Source organism: Pristiophorus japonicus, chromosome 4 (genome assembly GCF_044704955.1).
Source record: "Pristiophorus japonicus isolate sPriJap1 chromosome 4, sPriJap1.hap1, whole genome shotgun sequence".
NCBI classification, from domain to species: Eukaryota; Metazoa; Chordata; class Chondrichthyes; family Pristiophoridae; genus Pristiophorus; species Pristiophorus japonicus.
Window position 1 is genome coordinate 69321824 of NC_091980.1, and position 20352 is coordinate 69342175.

At 39.8% G+C, this 20352-nt stretch overlaps 1 protein-coding gene across 8 annotated transcripts in view; it reads right to left on the minus strand.

Annotated features, from left to right (window-relative positions):
- Positions 1-531: 531 nt before the first annotated feature.
- LOC139262947 (mitogen-activated protein kinase 9) overlaps positions 532-20352 on the minus strand; it is a 70529-nt gene continuing 50708 nt past the window's right edge. For 7 of the 8 annotated variants that reach the window (XM_070878294.1, XM_070878299.1, XM_070878297.1 and 4 more), the window contains 2 exons: positions 19944-20021; positions 532-5796 (listed from right to left, as the gene is read on the minus strand). In XM_070878294.1, coding sequence (XP_070734395.1) covers positions 5654-5796; positions 19944-20021 — 221 coding nt within the window. In that variant the 3' untranslated portion in view covers positions 532-5653. Of the gene's footprint in view, positions 5802-19943; positions 20022-20352 lie in introns of all 8 variants that reach the window. The other variant, XM_070878298.1, reaches the window with a different exon arrangement.

Here is a 20352-nt window from a genome sequence, read left to right on the forward strand (position 1 = left end):
TATTTGCCTTCTGGCTATAAAGAGTCCATGCTGTTGTGTTCCCCTACCTTCCAGGCACTCCTGCAGTTTATATTCAGCAAAGACTCGATGGTTTTCTTTTTAACCAGTCTTTTCTTCCATAGTATCGGGTACTAAATAGGCAGCTTCTTTCTTTAATAAACAGAGTGCAATGGGCCAACTGGTCTCTACTGCTGTAAAATCCTACCATCAATGAAATGTTAAGTTGTTTTTGTTTGCGATTGAAAATGGCATGTGGTTTTATCTGAAATTATACTTGTCATAAGAGTTGAACTGGAGTGATTTTATTTCATTATCTTACAGGGAAACTGCTCACGCTGCTTTAAAAGTATCTGGATTGATACTGAAGTAGTACATAAATGCTTTGTAAAGAAGACACTTTCATGTAAATGTAATGAATATAATATAGCAATGGCATTATGAGATGCAAATGTAAATTCATCTTACTAATCTTTGTAATTAGTCTATTTGGTGGATAAAGTTTAATATTGAAGAAAATCAAAATTCATAGACTTTTTGCAAGTTTTTGAAGACCACAGCTTTATTTGCATTCACATATGTATCCTCTGTAGTGAGGCTCTTAGATAAAATTGCATTTTGAAAACCTTCAGATTTATCTTAATCCATTCTATATCCTGGAGCAGTTGACGTTAGCTGATCAAAATAGTTCTCTTAAAAACAAAGTAATCTATAAAAATCTGTTTTAAAAAAAAAACAAAAAGCGGGACTGTTGTCAGTACAAAAAAAGCACCATCTAATTGTCAAACTTGAAATCAAAATAAAAATCCAGCATGAATGTCAATTGGCAACAATCTTTATATACAAGATCTCTTATTGCACAAACACCGTGTAACAGGCAGATGATGGAACATAGCTGGTTAGGTTGCAAGTACGTTTTCAAGTAACTACTCTAAAAGCACTTGTAACATTAACAGCTTCAGGATACCAGTACTTAACAGCAGCCCTTTCGGTCAACATTACGCTTACTCAATGGAAATGATTTGGAGCATTAACGGAAAAAGACTTCACAAATATCAGGTCTTGACGCTACTATTACTTGACAACTGTGACATGGAACAGTATACCAGTACCATGGAATCCACAACACAATTTGGTACGTGGTAATATGTAGCACTAGGCCCGAAATTGACAAAACACGGATACAGATGTTATTCTGCTCTAGTTTAGTGTCGAGCCCTGATGCACAGAGACCAAACATATACATATACACCTAAGTAGCTACAAACATTTAAAAGCTTTACACTTAGCTTTTTCACTCCTTTTAAACAATCATCCCAAACAATTGAAGGATCTTTTAATCAAACAATTTCAGTGCAAACCACCTTAGTGTGCAGTTTGTGCAATCTCGGGTAAGGTTTAGGCCCGCAATGATTATATCTTGTACATTACACAATGGTGCTTAAAAGATGCAACCAATTCTAATATATCACAGCAATGCCTCTGAGCCACTCTGCTTTTTCAAAATTCTAATTAAAGTGAATGTTGCAAAGTAGAAGCCAGACTGTAAAGCCCCATAGTCTTTCCAGGTGAGCAGCTGAGGTTTACTAAACTCTACCGATATATTACAAATGGAAAAAGGGGACACATTTGATGCAAGGTATTTGGACAGAAAAAACAAAATACTACACATTAAAATCTGAAACTAACACAGAAACTGCTGTAAATACTCAGCAACACACACACAGCCTCTATGGAGAGAAGTATCAAGTTAACACTTCAGGCATAACAGCATCTGTGGCGAGAAGTGATGTTAACGCTTTACATTAAATGTTACCTTACCAATTCTCTCTATGGATTCTGTGTCTAATTTGCTGAGTGTTTCCAGCATTTTTTGTTTTTGTTATAAGGTTGTTTGGGCTTGTGTTATTTGTTACAAAAACTATAGTAGGTTAGCTGAGGCAAAACACAAACTCCTGTTACCGTAGAAATACAACTCCACCTAATTCCAATTAAATTTCAACTGAAAGATCCCTTATCATCACTGAGCTCTTATTTGTAGCCAACTGAGCAGAGCTGCTGGTAACAGAAGTTATATGTAGCTCACCTAAAACTAGGCCATCATTGTTGGTCTACATAACCGTCACTACTCCAAAAGTTAATAAAAAATTGAAATATTTTGATAACACAAGGCACACAATAAATGAAGTGTTACTTCTTTCTATTTCAGTATGGCCTTACCCAGAATTGGTTTTCATTTTCTTGTTTTGGAACAGTGCTAGTTTGGAACTAAAACTATATTTAAAAATATTACTTCTCATGTAGAATTGCAAAATTAGGTTCTCTCCACAAAAGGAGCAATTTACCACAGGAAGTGATGGCAAACTATTTCCTCGGAAGAACAGAAAGAAATAAACATTCTCTTTATGGCCGAAATCTAAGTGAGTTAGGGTCATTTTGTCAGCAAATTTGCAGAGATAGGCAGAAATCAAATTACAGTGGTAACTGAACTTTCAGATACCTATTAAAAAAATTAGTTCTGAATAAGCTTTTGTTACAATGGGTACTATTACCTTTATCCCTTGCACAAAATGCACAGATTAAATAAAGTTTGCAAAAAACATCAGTATTTTTCAGGAATAGATTAGTTATATAGTTTTCAGTAAATTAAACATTTTATAAACTGTAGTTCAAGTTAATTCTGCTTTTACATTGAAGCAGAAAGCTTTTAAATACTGACTGTAATCTATTCTATGTTGAAATTAATTTGCAAACTGATGTGAAATAGCTCATCAATAATGAAAACTCCATTAATATGGGTTGACATTTAGAGAAAATGAATCTTTAATTCAAAGGATTTTTTTATTACTTTACAAATTGAGGATTGAGCTTAATGTAGTACTGCAGTTAATTTAGATCTTAAATTCATTACCTCTGAAGACAATCCCTTGCACATATATTAAGTCACTCTTTTGTAACTGAAAATTCAATCACCACAACATTCTACAGCTTTTCAGTTTCTCAAACATGATTTTTTTTCCTTCAGTGTACACACTAAAATCTGAATTCATAAGTTCTATACTATAATTTCTGAAAAGGACAAAAATACATTAAATGTGGAAAAACTGAAAGAACAGCAAATATAGTCCTTAAATCTTCTTTAACCTCAGTTATGAATTCTGTGTTTAATAGTTAATGTAACAGCTGTCCATGGAAGAGGGGTCAAATGAAGCATGTAGCAATACAAGACTTAGTTTAGGGGTCTGCTTTTATTTCAAAATATAGCAATGGAATTTTGGGCCTGGCATATTCTGAGGGTGGTTTTGTGGCATAATGCACGTGGGAGGGGAAACCTGGATCTGGCAGGGTTCCAACACCCTTGGGAATTTCTGCACACTTGAGGGGCGGGTTCATAATACATCCATCCACAACTATAGTCTATTATAATCCAATGTCCATGAGGGAAATATAGAACACTTAATTTGCCTCATTTAGCAACACCAGGTTTACCTACATGCCCCTGGCATCTAGCAATGCTAGGGCTAAGAATGGGGTGGAGATTTCTACATTCAAAGGCTGGTTTGTGGAGTGCATTCGATAAAAGCGCAATTGATTGCAATGTCAAAACTGACAGAAGGCAGCACCAGGAATCTTTTTAATTTCTGAGACACCCCACCGGAGGCCTGCTAATGCTGCAGCACCTTGAAATTCCTAGCTCTTCACATCAGACAGGCATCCCAGAAATGGCACAATCTGCTGCCCAAAATATTCTAAATAGCCTGCCCCCAGGAAATTTAACAGGGTCAGGCACACCATTACAGGGTAGGCGGCAGTTCCATCCTGCTCCGGATTCTCCCCCTCCCAATGCCTGGCCAGGAATTTCTGGGTCATGGGCTTTTGATTGCATACAGCTTAAATAGTATATTGCATTATTTAAATATTCCCCCAAAAAGCTCCAGTCATTCTTTTGATTACAATTAATTCTATTTAAAGCAAGTTTTTAAAAAACCTTGTACAGACTTTGCCCACAATTAGGAGGGTGTGAGAGTTTTGAATTTTATTTTCCAATTGCAAAAGCAGTTGACAAGATTTGTTAAAACCCTAAAATTGCCATTTATGACAAACAATGTAATCTTCAGTTAAAAAGCTGTTCATCTCACCCTTCCACAGACTGCAGTTGAAAGTTATAAAAAGTAGGCCTTATCTTGAATAATATATGCTGTAAGTAGTGCTACATGCAGTTGTAAAAAAAACCCAAATGAGGCAAATCTGTATTCCAACAAAATAGTCGGGGAAGATTTCTCCATGCACTATATATAGAGAAATCATACATGAATTTATCAAGTATGTGTTTATGATTTTGCTACACATTGCATACAAAGGAAATCTTCCCCATCCATTCCATATTGCAATTGTAAGTTATCGGTTTGACTTGTAATCAGATTTGACCAGCACCGTGAAATTTCTACCCTGGTATGTTTTTCAGTAGGCATAACTGCACTTTATTCTGGATTAAGCAGTTGCTGGCTTCTTCTAGCAGGATATACAGTGAAGGTATTTTGGACATCAAGTTCTCGGGGACAAACATAGCTTATACTGCAAGCATTCAAACCTTTAAAAGGCATATTAAAGAGTCAATGCGGGCTTCTTATTTCTGATGAACCACAAAGTTTTGCAAAATGTCAAAAAGCTGGCCCAAATAACTTACTTCAAAAACTTACAGTACAACAGTCCCAAAATGGCGAAACCACTGTCCCTCGAGGATACTGAAATCATTCTTCTAATTCTATACAATCTCCCAAATCCAAGCAACTTTAAAAATTCTTTTCTCTTTGTTCCCTTTTCTGATAGGTATGACGTACATGTTCTATGCTTCTTAGTCAGCTGAGGAACAATGTGTTTTGAATGACAAGGTAAATCATTCTACTGATCATCCCGAAAATCAGTCAGTCATTTGCAAAAGAAGGTCTCATCTTAGTCCATCATGCTGATATTCCAGATCATAAAAAGTCACTCAAAAGCTCAGACCATCATACAAAAAAAAACATTTATCTTGCTTTCTATTTTAGAAGTAATTGAAGATCGTAATAGTATTTTTTAGAAGATAACAATGAATACCTAAATTCTCTAGTTAAGATACAATTTCAAATCCACAATACTGCATCCTTACCTCTGTTATAATGAACGTGCCAAGAAATTAATTTTTGGAAATTAAAAAGTGCTGTCAGTTGTTTCTCTCTTACAGATTTTTGGAATGTACTTAAGGAATCTTTAACAAAAAGTGAGAGACCGTGAGGAAAAAAAAAACTGCTAAGTGTATTTTCATAAAATATTTTGTGTATTTTGCTCACACATTTGTTTTCTAGAGCTCAGACTGGCTTGTTTGATTGTTTTCATTATATTTTTCCACATTCTGCCCACCTGAATTGGAGCTGGGAGCAATTTGCACAAATACACATTCCATTATAAATTCCCTTTTCAAATTTTGCTCGGCTGTTACTTGTAACATAAGCCAGGCAATCAAAAACAATTGAGTAAAGCACAGGCATTGTGTTTGTAATACATGCAATAGATATATCTTCTTTACGTGGTTTCATTAATTTAAAAGCAACTCAGGCCCAGAATAGCAACTGTAGCTACTTTCTGATAATGCTCATGTTTGGAGTCAGGAGACTGATCACCTGCAACCATCAAGTGGTCCTGTTGAAGCATCCAGGCTGCTGTCGGTATCGGAGGCCAAGGTCTGCTCTGTTGACATGGATGAAATGTCGTTGATGGAGGAAGACTGAGAGGGGCTGTTGTTGCTATTCACTGCTGCATCTGTTCTAAGTAAACAAAAAAAGTAATAAAACCTGAGAAAATGGCAGACTGTTGACTGTACTCACATACAAGTCCTCATAGAAACAGAAATTTACAGCGCAGGAGGAGGCCATTTCAGCCCATCGTGTCCACGCCGGCCGATAAAGAACCGCATGGCCCTCGGTCAGCAGCCCTGAAAGTTACATATAAACAACCTACGAACAATGAACAATGGTGGAAAGGTAAAGAGCACCCAGCCCAACCAGTCCGCCCCACACAACTGAGACACCCTTTACAGTGAAACATTCTGCACTCCACCCCAACCGGAGCAGTGTGATCTCCTCCTGGGAGAGGCGAAAATCAGATAAAATCCCAGGCCAATTTTAGGGGAAATAAATCTGGGAACATTCCTCTCCAACCCATCCAGGGGATTGAAACTAGTCCAGGAGATCACCCTGGCCGTATTAGATTCCCTGCAGTACTTACCATCAAATCTGCGCCGGCCAACAAGTGGTTATCCAGTCTAATCCCAACTACCAGCTCTAGGTCCGTAACCTTGCAGACCATGGCACCTTAAGTGCCCATCCAACCATCTTTCAAATGTGGTGAGGGTTTCTGCATCCACCACTCTTCCAGGCAGTGAGTTCCAGATCTCCACAACCCTATGCATAAAGAAGCACCCCCCCCCACCCCCAAAACCCCTCTAAATCTTCAACCACCTTAAAACTGTGCCAACTCGTAATAGACCCCTCCACCAATGGAAGTAGACCCTTGCTATCCACTATAACCAGGCCCCTCAATATTTTGTACACCTCAATGAGGTCTCCTCTCAACCTCCTCTATTCCAATGAGAACAAACCCAGCCTATCCAATCTGTCCTCATAACTAAGATTCGCCATTCCAGCCAGCATCCTAGTAAATCTCCTCTGCACCCTCTCGAGTGCAATCACATCCTTCCTATAATACGGCAACCAGAACTGCATGCAGTACTCCAGCTGTGGCCTAACCAAAGTATTATACAATTTAAGCATAACCTCCCCGCTCTTATATTCTATGCCTCGGCCAATAAAGGCAAGCATTCCGTATGCCTTCTAAACCACCTTGTCCAGCTGACCTGCTACTTTCAGGGATCTGTGGACAAGCTCTCCAAGGTCCCTTTGTTCATCTACACTATTAAGTGGCCTACTGCTTAATGTGTATACTCTTTCCTTATTAGCCCTCCCAAAGTGCATCACCTCACACTTCTCTGAATTAAATTCCATTTGCCACTGCTCGGCCCACCTAACCAGTAGATTGATATCCTCCTGTAACCCATGACTTTCCTCTTCATTATTAACCACACAACCAATTTTAGTGTCGTCTGCAAACTTCTTAATCATACTCCCTATATTCAAATCTAAATCATTGATATATATAAAAAGCAAGGGACCCAGTACTGAGCCCTATGGAACCCCACTGGAAACATCCTTCCAGTCACAAAAACATCCATCAACCATTACCCATTGCTTCCTACCTCTAAGCCAATTTTGGATCCAACTTGCCACTTTGCCCTGGATCACATGGGCTTTAACCTTCTTGACCAGTCTACCACGTTGGACTTTATCAAAAGTTTTGCTAAAGTCCATATACACTACATCGTTCGCACTACCCTCATCAACCTCTTGGTTACCTCCTCAAAAAATTCAATCAGTGGATTAGTCAAGCATGATCTTCCCTTAACAAATCCATGTTGACTGTCCCTAATTAATCCTTACCTTTTCAAATGTAGATTAATCCTGTGTTTCAGGATTTTTTTCCAATAAGTTCCCACCACTGAGGTTAGGTTGACAGGCCTGTAATTACTCAGCCTATCCCTTTCTCCCTTCTTAAACAAGTGTACCATATTAGCAGTCCTCCAATCCTCCGGCACCATGCCCAAATCCAAAGGGGACTGGAAAATGATGGTCAAGGCCTCTGTGATTTCCTCTTTTACTTCGCTCAACAGCCTGAGATGCATTTCATCCGGGCCTCGGGACTTATCTACTTTCAAAGCTGCTAAACCCCTTAATACTTCCTCTCTCACTACATTTATTTCATCCAGAATATCACACTCCTCCTCGATAGCAGTAGCTGCATTGTCCCTTTCCTTTCTGAAAACAGAAGCAAAGAATTCATTAAGAACCTGACCAACATCTTCTGCCTCCACACAAAGATTATCCTCATGGTCTCAAATAGGTCTATCCTTTCTTTAGTTATCCTCTTAATATATTTATAGAACATCTTTGGGTTTTCTTTAATTTTACGAGCCAAGAACTTTTCATACTCTCTCTTAGTATTCCTAATATCCTTTTTAATTTTGCCTCTTAGCTTTATATATATTCCTCCAAAGCTTCTATAGCATGTAGCCATTGATATATAACATAAGCTTCCCTTTTTTTCTTTATCCTCCCCTGTAAGTCCCTAGACATCCAGGGGGCTCGAAAATTGTTATTCCCACCCTTTTTCTTTCAGGGAACATGTTTGGCCTGAGCCTTCCGGATCTCCTCCTTGAATGCCTCCCACGGTTGCGGCATGGATTTAACCGCAAGTAGCTGTTTCCAGTCCACGGTGGACAAATCACTCCTTAACTTAGCAAAGTTAGCTTTTCCTCAATTTGAGACTTTTATTCCAGGCCTATCCTTGTCCTTATCCATAACTAACTTGAATCTGACTGAATTATGGTCACTGGCACCCAAGTGCTCTCCCACCAATAACCTCTTCAAACTGCCCAGCTTCATTCCCTAAAAACTAAATCCAAAACCGCCCCCTCTCGTGTTGGGTTTGCTACATACTGACTAAAAAAGTTCTCTTGAATGCATTTTAAAAATTCCGCACCCTCTATACCCTTCACACTATATTTGTCCCAATCAATATTTGTATAGTTAAAATTCCCTATTATTACCCATAGCTTTCTGGACTTCACAGCAATTTGCATACATATTTGCTCCTCTATCTCCCTCCCACTGTTTGGGGGTCTATAATACACACCCAGTAGTGTGATCGTCCCTTTTTTATTTTTCAATTCGACCCATATGGCCTCATTTGATGATCCCTCTAACATATCATCCCTCTTCACCGCTGTAATAGTTTCTTTAATCAGTACCGCAACACCCTAACCTCCGCCTTTTTAATCTCCCCATGTCTTGTCTAAAAATCCTGTAACCAGGAATATTGATCTGCCAAACCTGCATCTCTTTCAGTCATGTCTCTGTAATGGCTATAATGTCATACTTCCAAGTATCTACCTGTGCTCTTAACTCATCTGCCTTATTCACTATACTCCTTGCATTAAAGTATATACCATTTAGCACAGGAAGACCTCCTTAATTATTATTTACTAACCCTTGTTTCCTGTCTTACAGATTCGCTTTCTAAATTCTTGCTATCCAATTTCTGCTTTACTTCCTTTCCTATTGAATTTGTTCTCGGGTCCCCATCCCCCTGCCAAGCTAGTTTAAACTCTCCCCAACAGCACTAGCAAAACTCCCCATGAGGATATTGGTCCCGGCGCTGTTGAGGTGCAACCTGTCAGGTTTGTACAGATTCCATCTCTCCCAGAAGCGGTCCCAATGCCTCAAGAATTTAAAACCCTCCCTCCTACACCAACTCTCCAACCACGTGTTCTTCCTCTCAATCCTTCTATTCTTGTACTCATTAGCATGTGGCACCAGTAGTAACCCGGAGATTACTACCATTGAGGTCCTATCTTTTCATCGTTCATATTCAATCCCCAAAACACCATGTGTCGTAAGGCTATTACAAAAGCTTCTACATCCATTGCAGTACTCTAACGGGTACAAAACAAGTTCTGTGATGCCATGGAATAGGGTAAACTCATCAAGAGAGTGAATCTTTTTTTCACATCAGGCAAAATAAATAATCAGATACTGGTAGTACACAGGAAGATAGATAGCATGGACTGAAAATTCTAAATGCTGGAGGATGCAAAGAATATTGGAGGGAGCAAAGGTCAAAGGCACCTTGGGAGCAAGCAGAGGCAAACATGGAGGTAAATAATGTAATTTATAAAATTATAAAATACTTGGCTGCAGGAAAAAGGATAGAAAGATTGATGATTTTTCCCTTTTTTCCTATAAACTACAGAAGAAAAAAGTAAAAGCAATAAATAAAAAGCATAAAATTGAAAAATTAAAATGAAGATGTATAACATTAAATGACAAAAGAATGAACATGGGAAACTACAGAATGAAGGAATTAGGGAAATGAAGATGAGCGGCAAAGCCAAAATAAATACCTCCGAATACTGCACACCTGTAATCACTGACATGGAGTTCGGTCAAAGATCAGCATGATCTCATTGAATGATGGAACAGGTTCGAAGGGTTAAATGGCTTACTCCTGTTCCTATGTGTAAGAAATCGCGAATTGGAAGAAATTGTTAATTGTAAAGAAATAGTCATAAAATATGGGTTCACTTAGCTCGGCAGCCAGGATAAGTTGATGACGCAGAACAATTCTAATCATGTCAGATAAAGATTTTCACGGAGAGCTTGTTTACAAGGGCATAACACAGAAACAGGCCTTAAGAGGTTGGGCAAGAAGCCGAGAGATGAATAGACTGTCCAAGAGAAGGTAACCAGAGGTCCAAACAAGAGATAAGCAAAGTATTTATCTCATGGGACGGGGGAGGGTTTTCACCTGAAAGTTGAGACAAAGAACTCGACATACCATTGGGCTCCTTGGTTTAAGAGCTCTGACAGGTTAGATAGTCCTGTCCATATTCTACCCCTGGTCCAGCCCTAAAGAGAATAAAAATGAGATATCTAAAGCGCCTTTAGCACAGACGGTAGAGGGAAGAGCTGTTCTCGCACACCAGCCGTCTGTCCGACCGGAACCGATACCAGCTGCTTGTCATGGTCGTATGTCTACTATGTCTATCCTGATTATGTGTTGTATATGATTATATTTTAACAACCGCTGCTTAATAAAATGACCTATGACTCCCAAGACACTTTAGGTAATCTGTGTGTGACTTGTGATCCAAATATTACATTATGTCCCAATGACACGAGCTTTTGCCTTGCACCAATGCTAAATGTGCAGGATAATACTCCCAAACTTGACAGATAGTAAAACATAAGAACACAAGAAATAGAAGGAGTAGGCCATTTGGCCCCTTGAGCCTACTCTGCCATTCAATATCATGGCTGATCTGATCTTGGTCTCAGCTCCACTTCCCTGTCTGCTCCCCATAACCCTCGATTCCCTGATCATTCAAAAATCTCTCTTTCCACCTTAAAATATATTCAATGACCCAGACGTCACAGTTTTCTGGGGAAGAGAATTCCAAAGATTCACGACCCTCAGAGAAGAAATTCCTCATTTCTGTTCTAAATGGGCGACCCCTTATTTTGAAATTATGCCCCCTATTTCTAGATTCCCCCACGAAGGGAAACATGCTCTCTGCATCTACCCGGTCAAGCCCCTTCAGAATCTTATATTTCAATAAGATCCCCTCTCATTCTTGTAAACTCCAATGAGTATAGACCCAACCTGCTCAACCTTTCTTTATAAGACAACCCCTTCATCTCAGGAATCAACCTAGTAAACCTTCACTGAACTGCCTCCAATGCAAGTATAACCCTCTTTAAATGAGACCAGAACTGTACACAGTACAAAAGGAGAATTTCAATCAATGGGCCAGATTTTGCTGAAAAAATAACAGCATCTGAACAAAGCATGCTGTTATTTAAGTGCAAATCAGCCAGCAACTTGTAAGAAGGAAGAGCTACCCAGTCAATTGCGAATCGTCACAAGTTAGTGGCCTATTTGCATCATTCCGCCGTTAGCTTTGTGAAATCGGCATCTCACACTTAACCTTGGTTTTCATAAAGTTACTGCATTTGCGCATTAGATACCACAAAGTAGTAATTATCTGCACATGTACCCTTTTAACAACGGGATAATTGTTGATTATTGTAAATCAACCTCTTGCTCAGAAAGTAAGCAACTGCAAGTGTGATTCCTTCAAGTTGTAATTTGTTGAGATATAAAAAATGTCAAATTGTAAATGTTTTTTTTCTTCCTCGTTCTCTCTCTTAATCCAATCTTTCTTTCCCTCTCTCTCTCTCTTTCTGTACCTGATTTGACATTGAATTCGCCCACTTTAATTTACTTTCTTCAGTCCTTCCTCTATTTATTTCTCAATCCTTTAAGCTCATTGGTGAAGGAGATACACTGCCCCATTCCTCACCAAGATCGGCAATGTCCTGTTGCTCTCACTGCAACGTTACTGGCTTGCACTTCCAGCAACTTTGTGGGCAAAAAGTTTTAAAACCTAAATGTACAATTGTCAGTCTAACTAAGGGGGAAGAGGAGGTGTAATGAATCTCAACTGCCCCACTGATGCCCGATGCCCATCTGATGCACTTTTCAGGCCCTCCTCATAACTCAAACCTTCAACACTGGGGACTTGTTGCTCTTCTCTGCACTGCCTCCAGCAGTCGAGGTACAATCTGATAAGTGCATCAGCTGTGGCTCAGTGGGTAGCACGCTCACCTCTGAGTCAGAAGGTTGTGGGTTCAAGTCCCACTCCAAGCACTTGAGCACAAAAAAAAATCTCGGCTGACACTCAGTGCAGTGCTGAGGGAGCACTGCATTCTCGAAGGTGATGTCTTTTGGATGAGACATTAAACCGCGACCCATCTGCTCTCTCAAGTGGATGCAAAAGATCCCATGGTATTATTTTGAAGATGATGTCCTGGTGTCCTGGCCAATATTTATCCCTCAATCAACATAAAAAAAAACAGATTATCTGGTCATTATCATATTGCTGTTTGTGGGAGCTAGCTTGTGTGCAAATTGGCTGCCGCATTTCCCACATTACAACAGTGACCACACTGCAAAAGTACTTCAATGGCTGTAAAGAACTTTGAGACGTCATGAAAGTCACTATATAAATCCAAGTCTTTCTTTCACTGCACAGAGTGCTGCTCTGCATTGGCTGAAAATGTTTAGCATCAACTCCACAAAGATTATTGGGTCGAGTTCAACTTCATCCCTAGCTGTTTCACTATGATTCAGAGCAAGCATTTCATCCACATTTCCTTTCTCCGTGTAGTATTTTACATTTGTCTGCATTAAATTTCATCTGCCAGTATTCTGCCCACTGACATATTCTGTCCAGCTCATTCTGTATCTTCTGAACTGCCTCTTCAGATTCTCCTCTCACTGCTTGTTTAGGATAATCTGAAAATTTACAGTGGGTTTCTGAATCTAAGTTATTGATGTAAATTATAAATAAGTGATCCCAATACTGATCCCTAGGGCACCCCATTCAGTACTCCTTAAACATGTACCCATTAGTTTCTACCTTGCACACCATTTCTTAACCATATCCAGATGATATCCATCTGATACCGTGAATACCTACAGCTTTGAGCTCAACAAATAGTCTTGTGGAACTTTGTCTAATGCCCCACTTCACATGTCTTATTGCGATCCTTCTGGCATGTCATTTCATTGAAGAAGTCAAGGAGGTTGGTCAGGCAATAGCTGCCCTTCTATTTACTAAGTTATTATTGTACAGATAATCTTTAAGTTTACACCTGCTATTCAATTCCATTATTTTACAAATGAAACAAGACCAACGATTCTGTAGTTTCCCGTACCTGTTTTGTCATCTTTTTGAATAGGAGCACTACATTAGCCAGTTTCCAATGTACTGGTTCCTCCTTAGTGTCCAGTAACACCCTCAACGATCATCGATGCTTCACAATCTCCTCCCTAGTCTCCTTTAATACTCTGAAATAAATACTGTCTGTTCCTGGGTATTTACTGCTTATTGTTTTAGCCTACACAAGATGTTTATCTGATTTACATTGGTCTTTAATTTTGCCGACCTAAATGAACTCTGTTTTAGAAAGAAAGACTTGCATTTATATAGTGCCTTTCACGACCACTGGATATCCCAAAGCGCTTTACAGCCAATTAAGTACTTTTGAAGTGTTGTCACAGTTGTAATGTAGGAAACGCATCAGCCAATTTGCTCACAGCAAGCTCCATAAAAGAATATATGATGGCCAGGTAATTAGTCTTTTTGTTATGTTGATTGAAGGATAAATATTGACCAGGACATCAGGGATAACTCCCTTGTTCTTCAAAATAGTACCATGGGATCTTTTACATCTACCTGAGAAAGCAGACAGAGTTTAATGTCTCATCCGAAAGACAGCACCTCCGACAGTGCAGCAGTCTCAGCAATGCCCTGGAGTGTCAGCCTAGATGTGTGCGCTCAAGTCTCTGGAGTGGGACTTGAACCCACAAGCTTCTGAGTCAGAGGCGCGAGTGCTACCCACGGAGTCACAGCTGACACGGTTTAGGGAGGGTATATGGTTCCTATCTTCCCTAATTAATATTTGAAAGGAACGTATGTTTTGCATCTTCAGTTATGCCCCTTTCCAGGTCTCTTTGCCCCTCTGAGCTATTCCTCTAAAATACCCAAGAATTTACTAATTCCTTCAGAAAATTATTTTTATATGTACTTACACATATTCCTTCTGATCTATCAGAATAAGATAACAGTAGACTGTCATCTGTTGCCCCCTGCTGGAAGCAACATAATTTAATGGAAACATTCCAACATTAAATATTCAGCTATTAGTTCATCTTACACAGTCCGCACCACTTATACTACCCATGGTTATTGCGGCCAGCCATTTATGTCAGACAACTGTTTGACATTTATGAGAGTGGCAAATATCTATGACAAAGACACTCTTAGACCATATTAAGCGCTCTGGCTATTTTGGGCAGTCTCAGCCGTTCACACTGAAAACAGTGAAAAGATTGTTAACACCAGCCAATGATCGTGCTGCAGTATTAACATTGTGGCACTCTCTGGAGCAGCATTCCAATATCGAGCCAGACAGGGACACACTAAGGTGGAACAAGTTTGGTGTCCATACTGCCAGAAAAAGATGGAGAGTCCCGCACCAGAGACAATTAGGATTTAGGTGGTGCAAACTGTAAAGTGCAGAACAATCAAGTGTTTTATAATGCAATGATAACTTACTGTTTTATTTACTTTTTCAAACAAAAACTTGTGTGGCTTAAATAAAGCTGGGTTACTTTGTTTACTGGTGATTTAGGGGCATTTTGAATGTCAGGTTAACATTTGAGAAGTGCTACTTGTTTTACCATCCACCTTGTACAACGGGTAACCCACATTAACACCAATATGACCAATGTAAGCTATGGGGACTGGATTTATGTACAAGCCTTCTGCCTTTTGGGAAAGTCAATGCTAAACTGAAATCATCAACTTGCGGCAGTTCTGATGTGATGTACATTTCCCTTGTTTGGTGCAGGAAGCATTTCATCACTTCTTTGTACTAGTTGACAGCATTGTTTAGAGTATACTTTCAACAGTCCAATGTAGAGATGGCTGAATAAAGTTCCATGTGGAAGGTGGCTCCGAGAATGTTGCAAACAATGCACTTCAGCCCTTGTAAGGATAGTCGTATTGTTTCTTTTTTTTTTTAATTTGTTCCTTCCGAAATTATTTGGATGATTAAATTCAAAGTTTCAAAATTACAAAAAATTGACTATTTTTGACCTGAAAAGAATTTGAGAAAAACATTTTTGTGACACATTCGAAACACATAGAGCTTCCACGTGTTAGCCAGCAACAAGAGCACCCAAACAGTCCCATCATCTTCCTTCCCTTCACCCCGCTAACAAAAAGGGCGAAAAAAAGTGTCCAACGGTCAGTGCCAGGAATCACTGACATGCCTTGCAGCTGCCCTTCAAAGCTCATGAATGGGATTGTGTGTTGTGTATGCATAGAAACATAGAAAATAGGTGCAGGTGTAGGCCATTTGAGCATGCACCACCATTCAATAAGATCATGGCTGATTATTCACCTCATTACCCCTTTCCTGCTTTCTCTCCATACCCCTTGATCCCTTTAGCCGTACAGGCCATATCTAACTCCCTCTTGAATATATCCAATGAGCTGGCATCAACAACTCTCTGTGGTAGAGAATTTCACAGGTTAACAACTCTGAGTGAAGAAGCTTCTCCTCACCTCAGTCCTAAATGGCTTACCCCTTATCCTTAGACTGTGCCCCCTGGTTCTGAACTTCCCCAACATCGGGAACATTCTTCCAGCATCTAACCTGTCCAGTCCCGTCAGAATTTTATATGTTTCTATGAGATCCCCTCTCATCCTTCTAAACTCCAGTGAATACAGGCCCAGTCGATCCAGTATTCCAGAGTACAGTTGTAGTTTCTATTCATAAGGAGAACCCTAATATGAGCAATGTTCCCTCTAAGTTGCACGGCCGCGCAGTAATGAGAAAGGTCCTGTGCAGATCAGTCACCAGCTTCTCCGTTGTAAATACTGCGCAGGCGTGGAAATGTAAAAGGATCGCACACTAAAAAAAACAGACCATATTGCAACTTACACAGGGAACATTGCTAGTGATCCCAAAAACTAATGACTAACCTCACAGATATCAATGTCTCTAAAAGGTGTTTTTCCAGTTGTCGAAGCTCATACATCAGATGTTATGGAGGCCCATGGCGTAATCAGAAAGGAACAGCTGTATTCCATTTGTGTGATAATTGTGTCTGAGATTGTGACTTTATTCAAGATTGCAGAGCATTATAAGGCTCAGGGAAACCCACTAATTGATTTTTGTAAGACCTTCAGCCTAGTGCCTCATGCAATCCCCCATTAAGAAAGTGGATTTTACCCAGTATGTGTCCAATAACTCCAAGATCCACACAAAAGGTGATGGCAGGTGGGTGAATCTACCTCACTCAAATGAGAATAGAGGCAAGGGTCAACCATTTGATACAATGTCTTCATTAATGTTAGAAACATAGAAACATAGAAAATAGGTGCAGGAGCAGGCCATTCAGCCCTTCTAGCCTGCACCGCCATTCAATGAGTTCATGGCTGAACATGAAACTTCAGTACCCCCTTCCTGCTTTCTCGCCATAACCCTTGATCCCCCGAGTAGTAAGGACTTCATCTAACTCCCTTTTGAATATATTTAGTGAATTGGCCTCAACTACTTTCTGTGGTACATTGGATGGCATTGTAAAAAAAAAAAAAATGGACTCAAGAGTGACTGTTCCAGGCAATTCTAAAAATATTGCAGCACTCCTGGCACCAGAATAAAAATGACAATAAAAATTGCTGTAAAAGAAACAAACTTGTTTACTAACCCGCTTCAGCGAAGGGAACCTACATGGGAGTCCAGTCCTACACCACAAGGTTGACTCTTCAATAGAAGTTACAACATGGAACCAGGCCATGCAGCCAACCATCCTTGTTGTTTACCCACCACACTGAGCAAGTAGTCCCAATCGCAATTACCACCCTGATCCCATAACCTTTCAACCCCATTTCCTTCATTCACTTATTCAATATAATCTTGAATGCTGTTAAGTTTCTGCCAGTGAATTCCACACCATCACAACTCGTGCAAAGAACTTTCTCCTGCCCTCTGCCCTAAAACGATTAAAATTAATCTTACATCTATGGCCCCTCTTTCTTGACCCACAACTACTTTCTGCTTCGACCTACCCTTTCATAATTTTAAACACTGACATATTGCCTCAATCTGTGTTGTTCTAATGAAAAAATACCTAATTTTTCATGTCTGTCTTCATATTTATATTTCCTCATACAAGGCTGCATCCTAGTGAATCTGCATTGTACCCTCTCCAAAACATCAACATCTTTCCTCTACTGTGGATCCCAATATGGCACACAGTATTTGACTGAGGACTTAAGGTTTTAGTAAGTAACTTTAGGCAGTAACTAGTGGTGTGCCGCAGGGATCAGTGCTAGGACCCCGACTATTTACAATCTATATTAACAACTTGGAAGGGACTGAGTGTAATGTAGCCAAGTTTGCTGACGATGCAAAGATGGGAGGAAAAGCAATATGTGTGGACACAAAAAAGCTGCAAAAGGACATGGACAGGCTAAGTGAGTGGGCAAAAATTTGGCAGATGGAGTATAATGTTGGAAAGTGAGGGGTCATACACTTTAGCAGAAAAAAAATCAAAGAGCAGGTTATTATTTAAATGGAGAGAGATTGCAAAGTGCTGCAGTACAGCGGGACCTGGGGGTACTTGTGCAAGAAACACAAAAGGTTAGTATGCAGGTACAGCAAATGATCAGGAAGGCCAATGGAATCTTGGCTTTTATCGCAAAGGGGATGGAGTATAAAAGCAGGGAAATCTAGCTACAGTTGCACAAGGTATTGGTGAGGTCACACCTGGAATACTGCGTGCAGTTTTGCTTTCCATATTTACGAATGGATATACTTGCTTTGGAGGCAGTTCAGAGAAGGTTCACAAGGTTGATTCCGGAGATGAGGGGGCTGTCTTATGAGGAAAGGTCGAGTAGGTTGGGCCTCTACTCATTGGAATTCAGAAGAATGAGAGGTGATCTTACCGAAACGTATAAGATTATGAGGAGGCTTGACAAGGTGGATGCAGAGAGGATGTTTCCACTGATGGGGGAGACTAGAACTAGAGGGCATGATCTTAGAATAAGGGGACCGCACATTTAAAACTCAGGAGGAGACATTTCTTCTCTCAGGGGGTTGTGGATCTGTGGAATTCTCTGCCTCAGAGAGCTGTGGAAGCTGGGACATTGAATAAATTTAAGACAGAAATAGACAGTTTCTTAAATGATAAGGGAATAAGGGGTTATGGGGGAGCAGGCAGGGAGGTGGAACTGAGTCCATGATCGGATCAGCCATGATCGCATTGAATGGCGCAGCAGGCTCGAAGGCCGTATGGCCATCATTATCTCTTAGATTTTACATTCCATGGCCCTGAATTTGAAGTTGTTATGACGGCATACACTCAGTACGCCATCATACTGCCTTTGCAATTTTAAATCTTCACTGGTGAAAAGTTGGGCTAATTGCCCACCAACTGCGCATCAATTATGCTGGAAAGTTTTACGGCTGGTGTAAACAGATGCAGGAGACTATTTGCACAGCGCAAGGTTGGTGGGGGGGGGGGGGGAAGAATGCAAAAATTACATCAGGGCCATTGTATTGATGTAAGCTTGCAAGAAAATGTGTGTTGAACGAAAAATAAATCTAAGTGAAGGCCAGCTAATATTTATAGTGTGCCTGTCAGGTTGCTATGTACAACTCCGCTGTAGTGTGGATTCCAATTGATTCCTTTAAAGTTTATTCGTCAAATGGTGCTTTCTATGTTTCCTGATTGGCTTGTGAACGGAGCACTGCCCCACATGATTCAAGGTACGCTTATGCACAATGGTGCGCCCCTGGGATCGGTGGGCTATTAAACTACGCACAACTCTGCAGCATTTCAAAGCAAGTTATTGTTTGGGGCTTCGCACCAGCTAAGTGCGGATTTAGTTTGGAAGCACGGCAGTGTACTCCTTAGCTACGCCGCCGACTGCAATTTCAGGGCCATTATCTCGTGATAAAACCTAAAATTTGCTTTTTAAATAAAAAAAGGCCTTGTCAATCTCCAAGATGCTGCCTCTGATGTGCCCTGTACCTGCACCCTCTCATCCCTCTGCTCTTCCCCAGCACCAAGGCTACTTCTGTTTTAATGCTGTTATTTCTTTTAACAAAATGCATCACTTCACACTTACGGACATTGAAATCCATTTTTTTTAGCCTATTTCCCCCCCCCCATTTTATTATCCCACTGCAGCTTCCTTTGGTCTTTTGAAGAATTAACTATACCTCCTAATTTGTTATAATTTGTAAATTTGACACCACTCCCTCTTGGTCTATATCCAAATTATTGATATCCAAAGAGAACAGAAGTGGCCTCAGAATGAACACTGCAGGGCATCACAACCTATCGGCAACCACGTGGAAAAACTGCCCTTAACCTTTACGCGCTAGTCTCTCTTCTAACCAATTTTTAATCCAATGTGCTATCTATTCCCTAGTTCCATGCCCATTAATCTTCTCTAGTAATCTCCCAATGAAAACCTTGTCAATGGCTTTACTAAAGTCCATGCAATCTTAATGTCCTTTGAAGTGAAACTTGCAAAAATAAACTGCAGCACTTTCTCAAGGTAACTATGGAGGCACGATAAATAGTCTTGCCCACAACCAGATACCAAATAAGAGAGAATTTATTAGAACTAAAAACCAAAAGTAACCACCAACCTGAGGGTAAGGGATGTTCCTTAATAACACCATTCTTATTCCTCTCTTCCCAATCCACAACTTCTTTATAGATCAGTTCTGAAACAAAAGATTAATAATAACGTCCTTAAATTGCAGTTACAATGACATTGGGCAAAACAAAAACTCATCGTACATTAATTATGTTAATTGGAGTATCAACACAAATACTAGTTGGCACATATTTAAATTAACTGAAAATAGCTTTCTCCAATCCAAAAATGTAGGTCTCATCTACATGAAAATTGGAGTGCCTATTTTTCTGCCAAAACATATGGCTATTTGAAAGATAGAATTTGTTTACATATACAGAGAATACGGGAAAGTAGATTTTCTTCTATAACAGCTAGATTTCATATTTTTCATGAAACATGGAAGGGATAAAGAAATA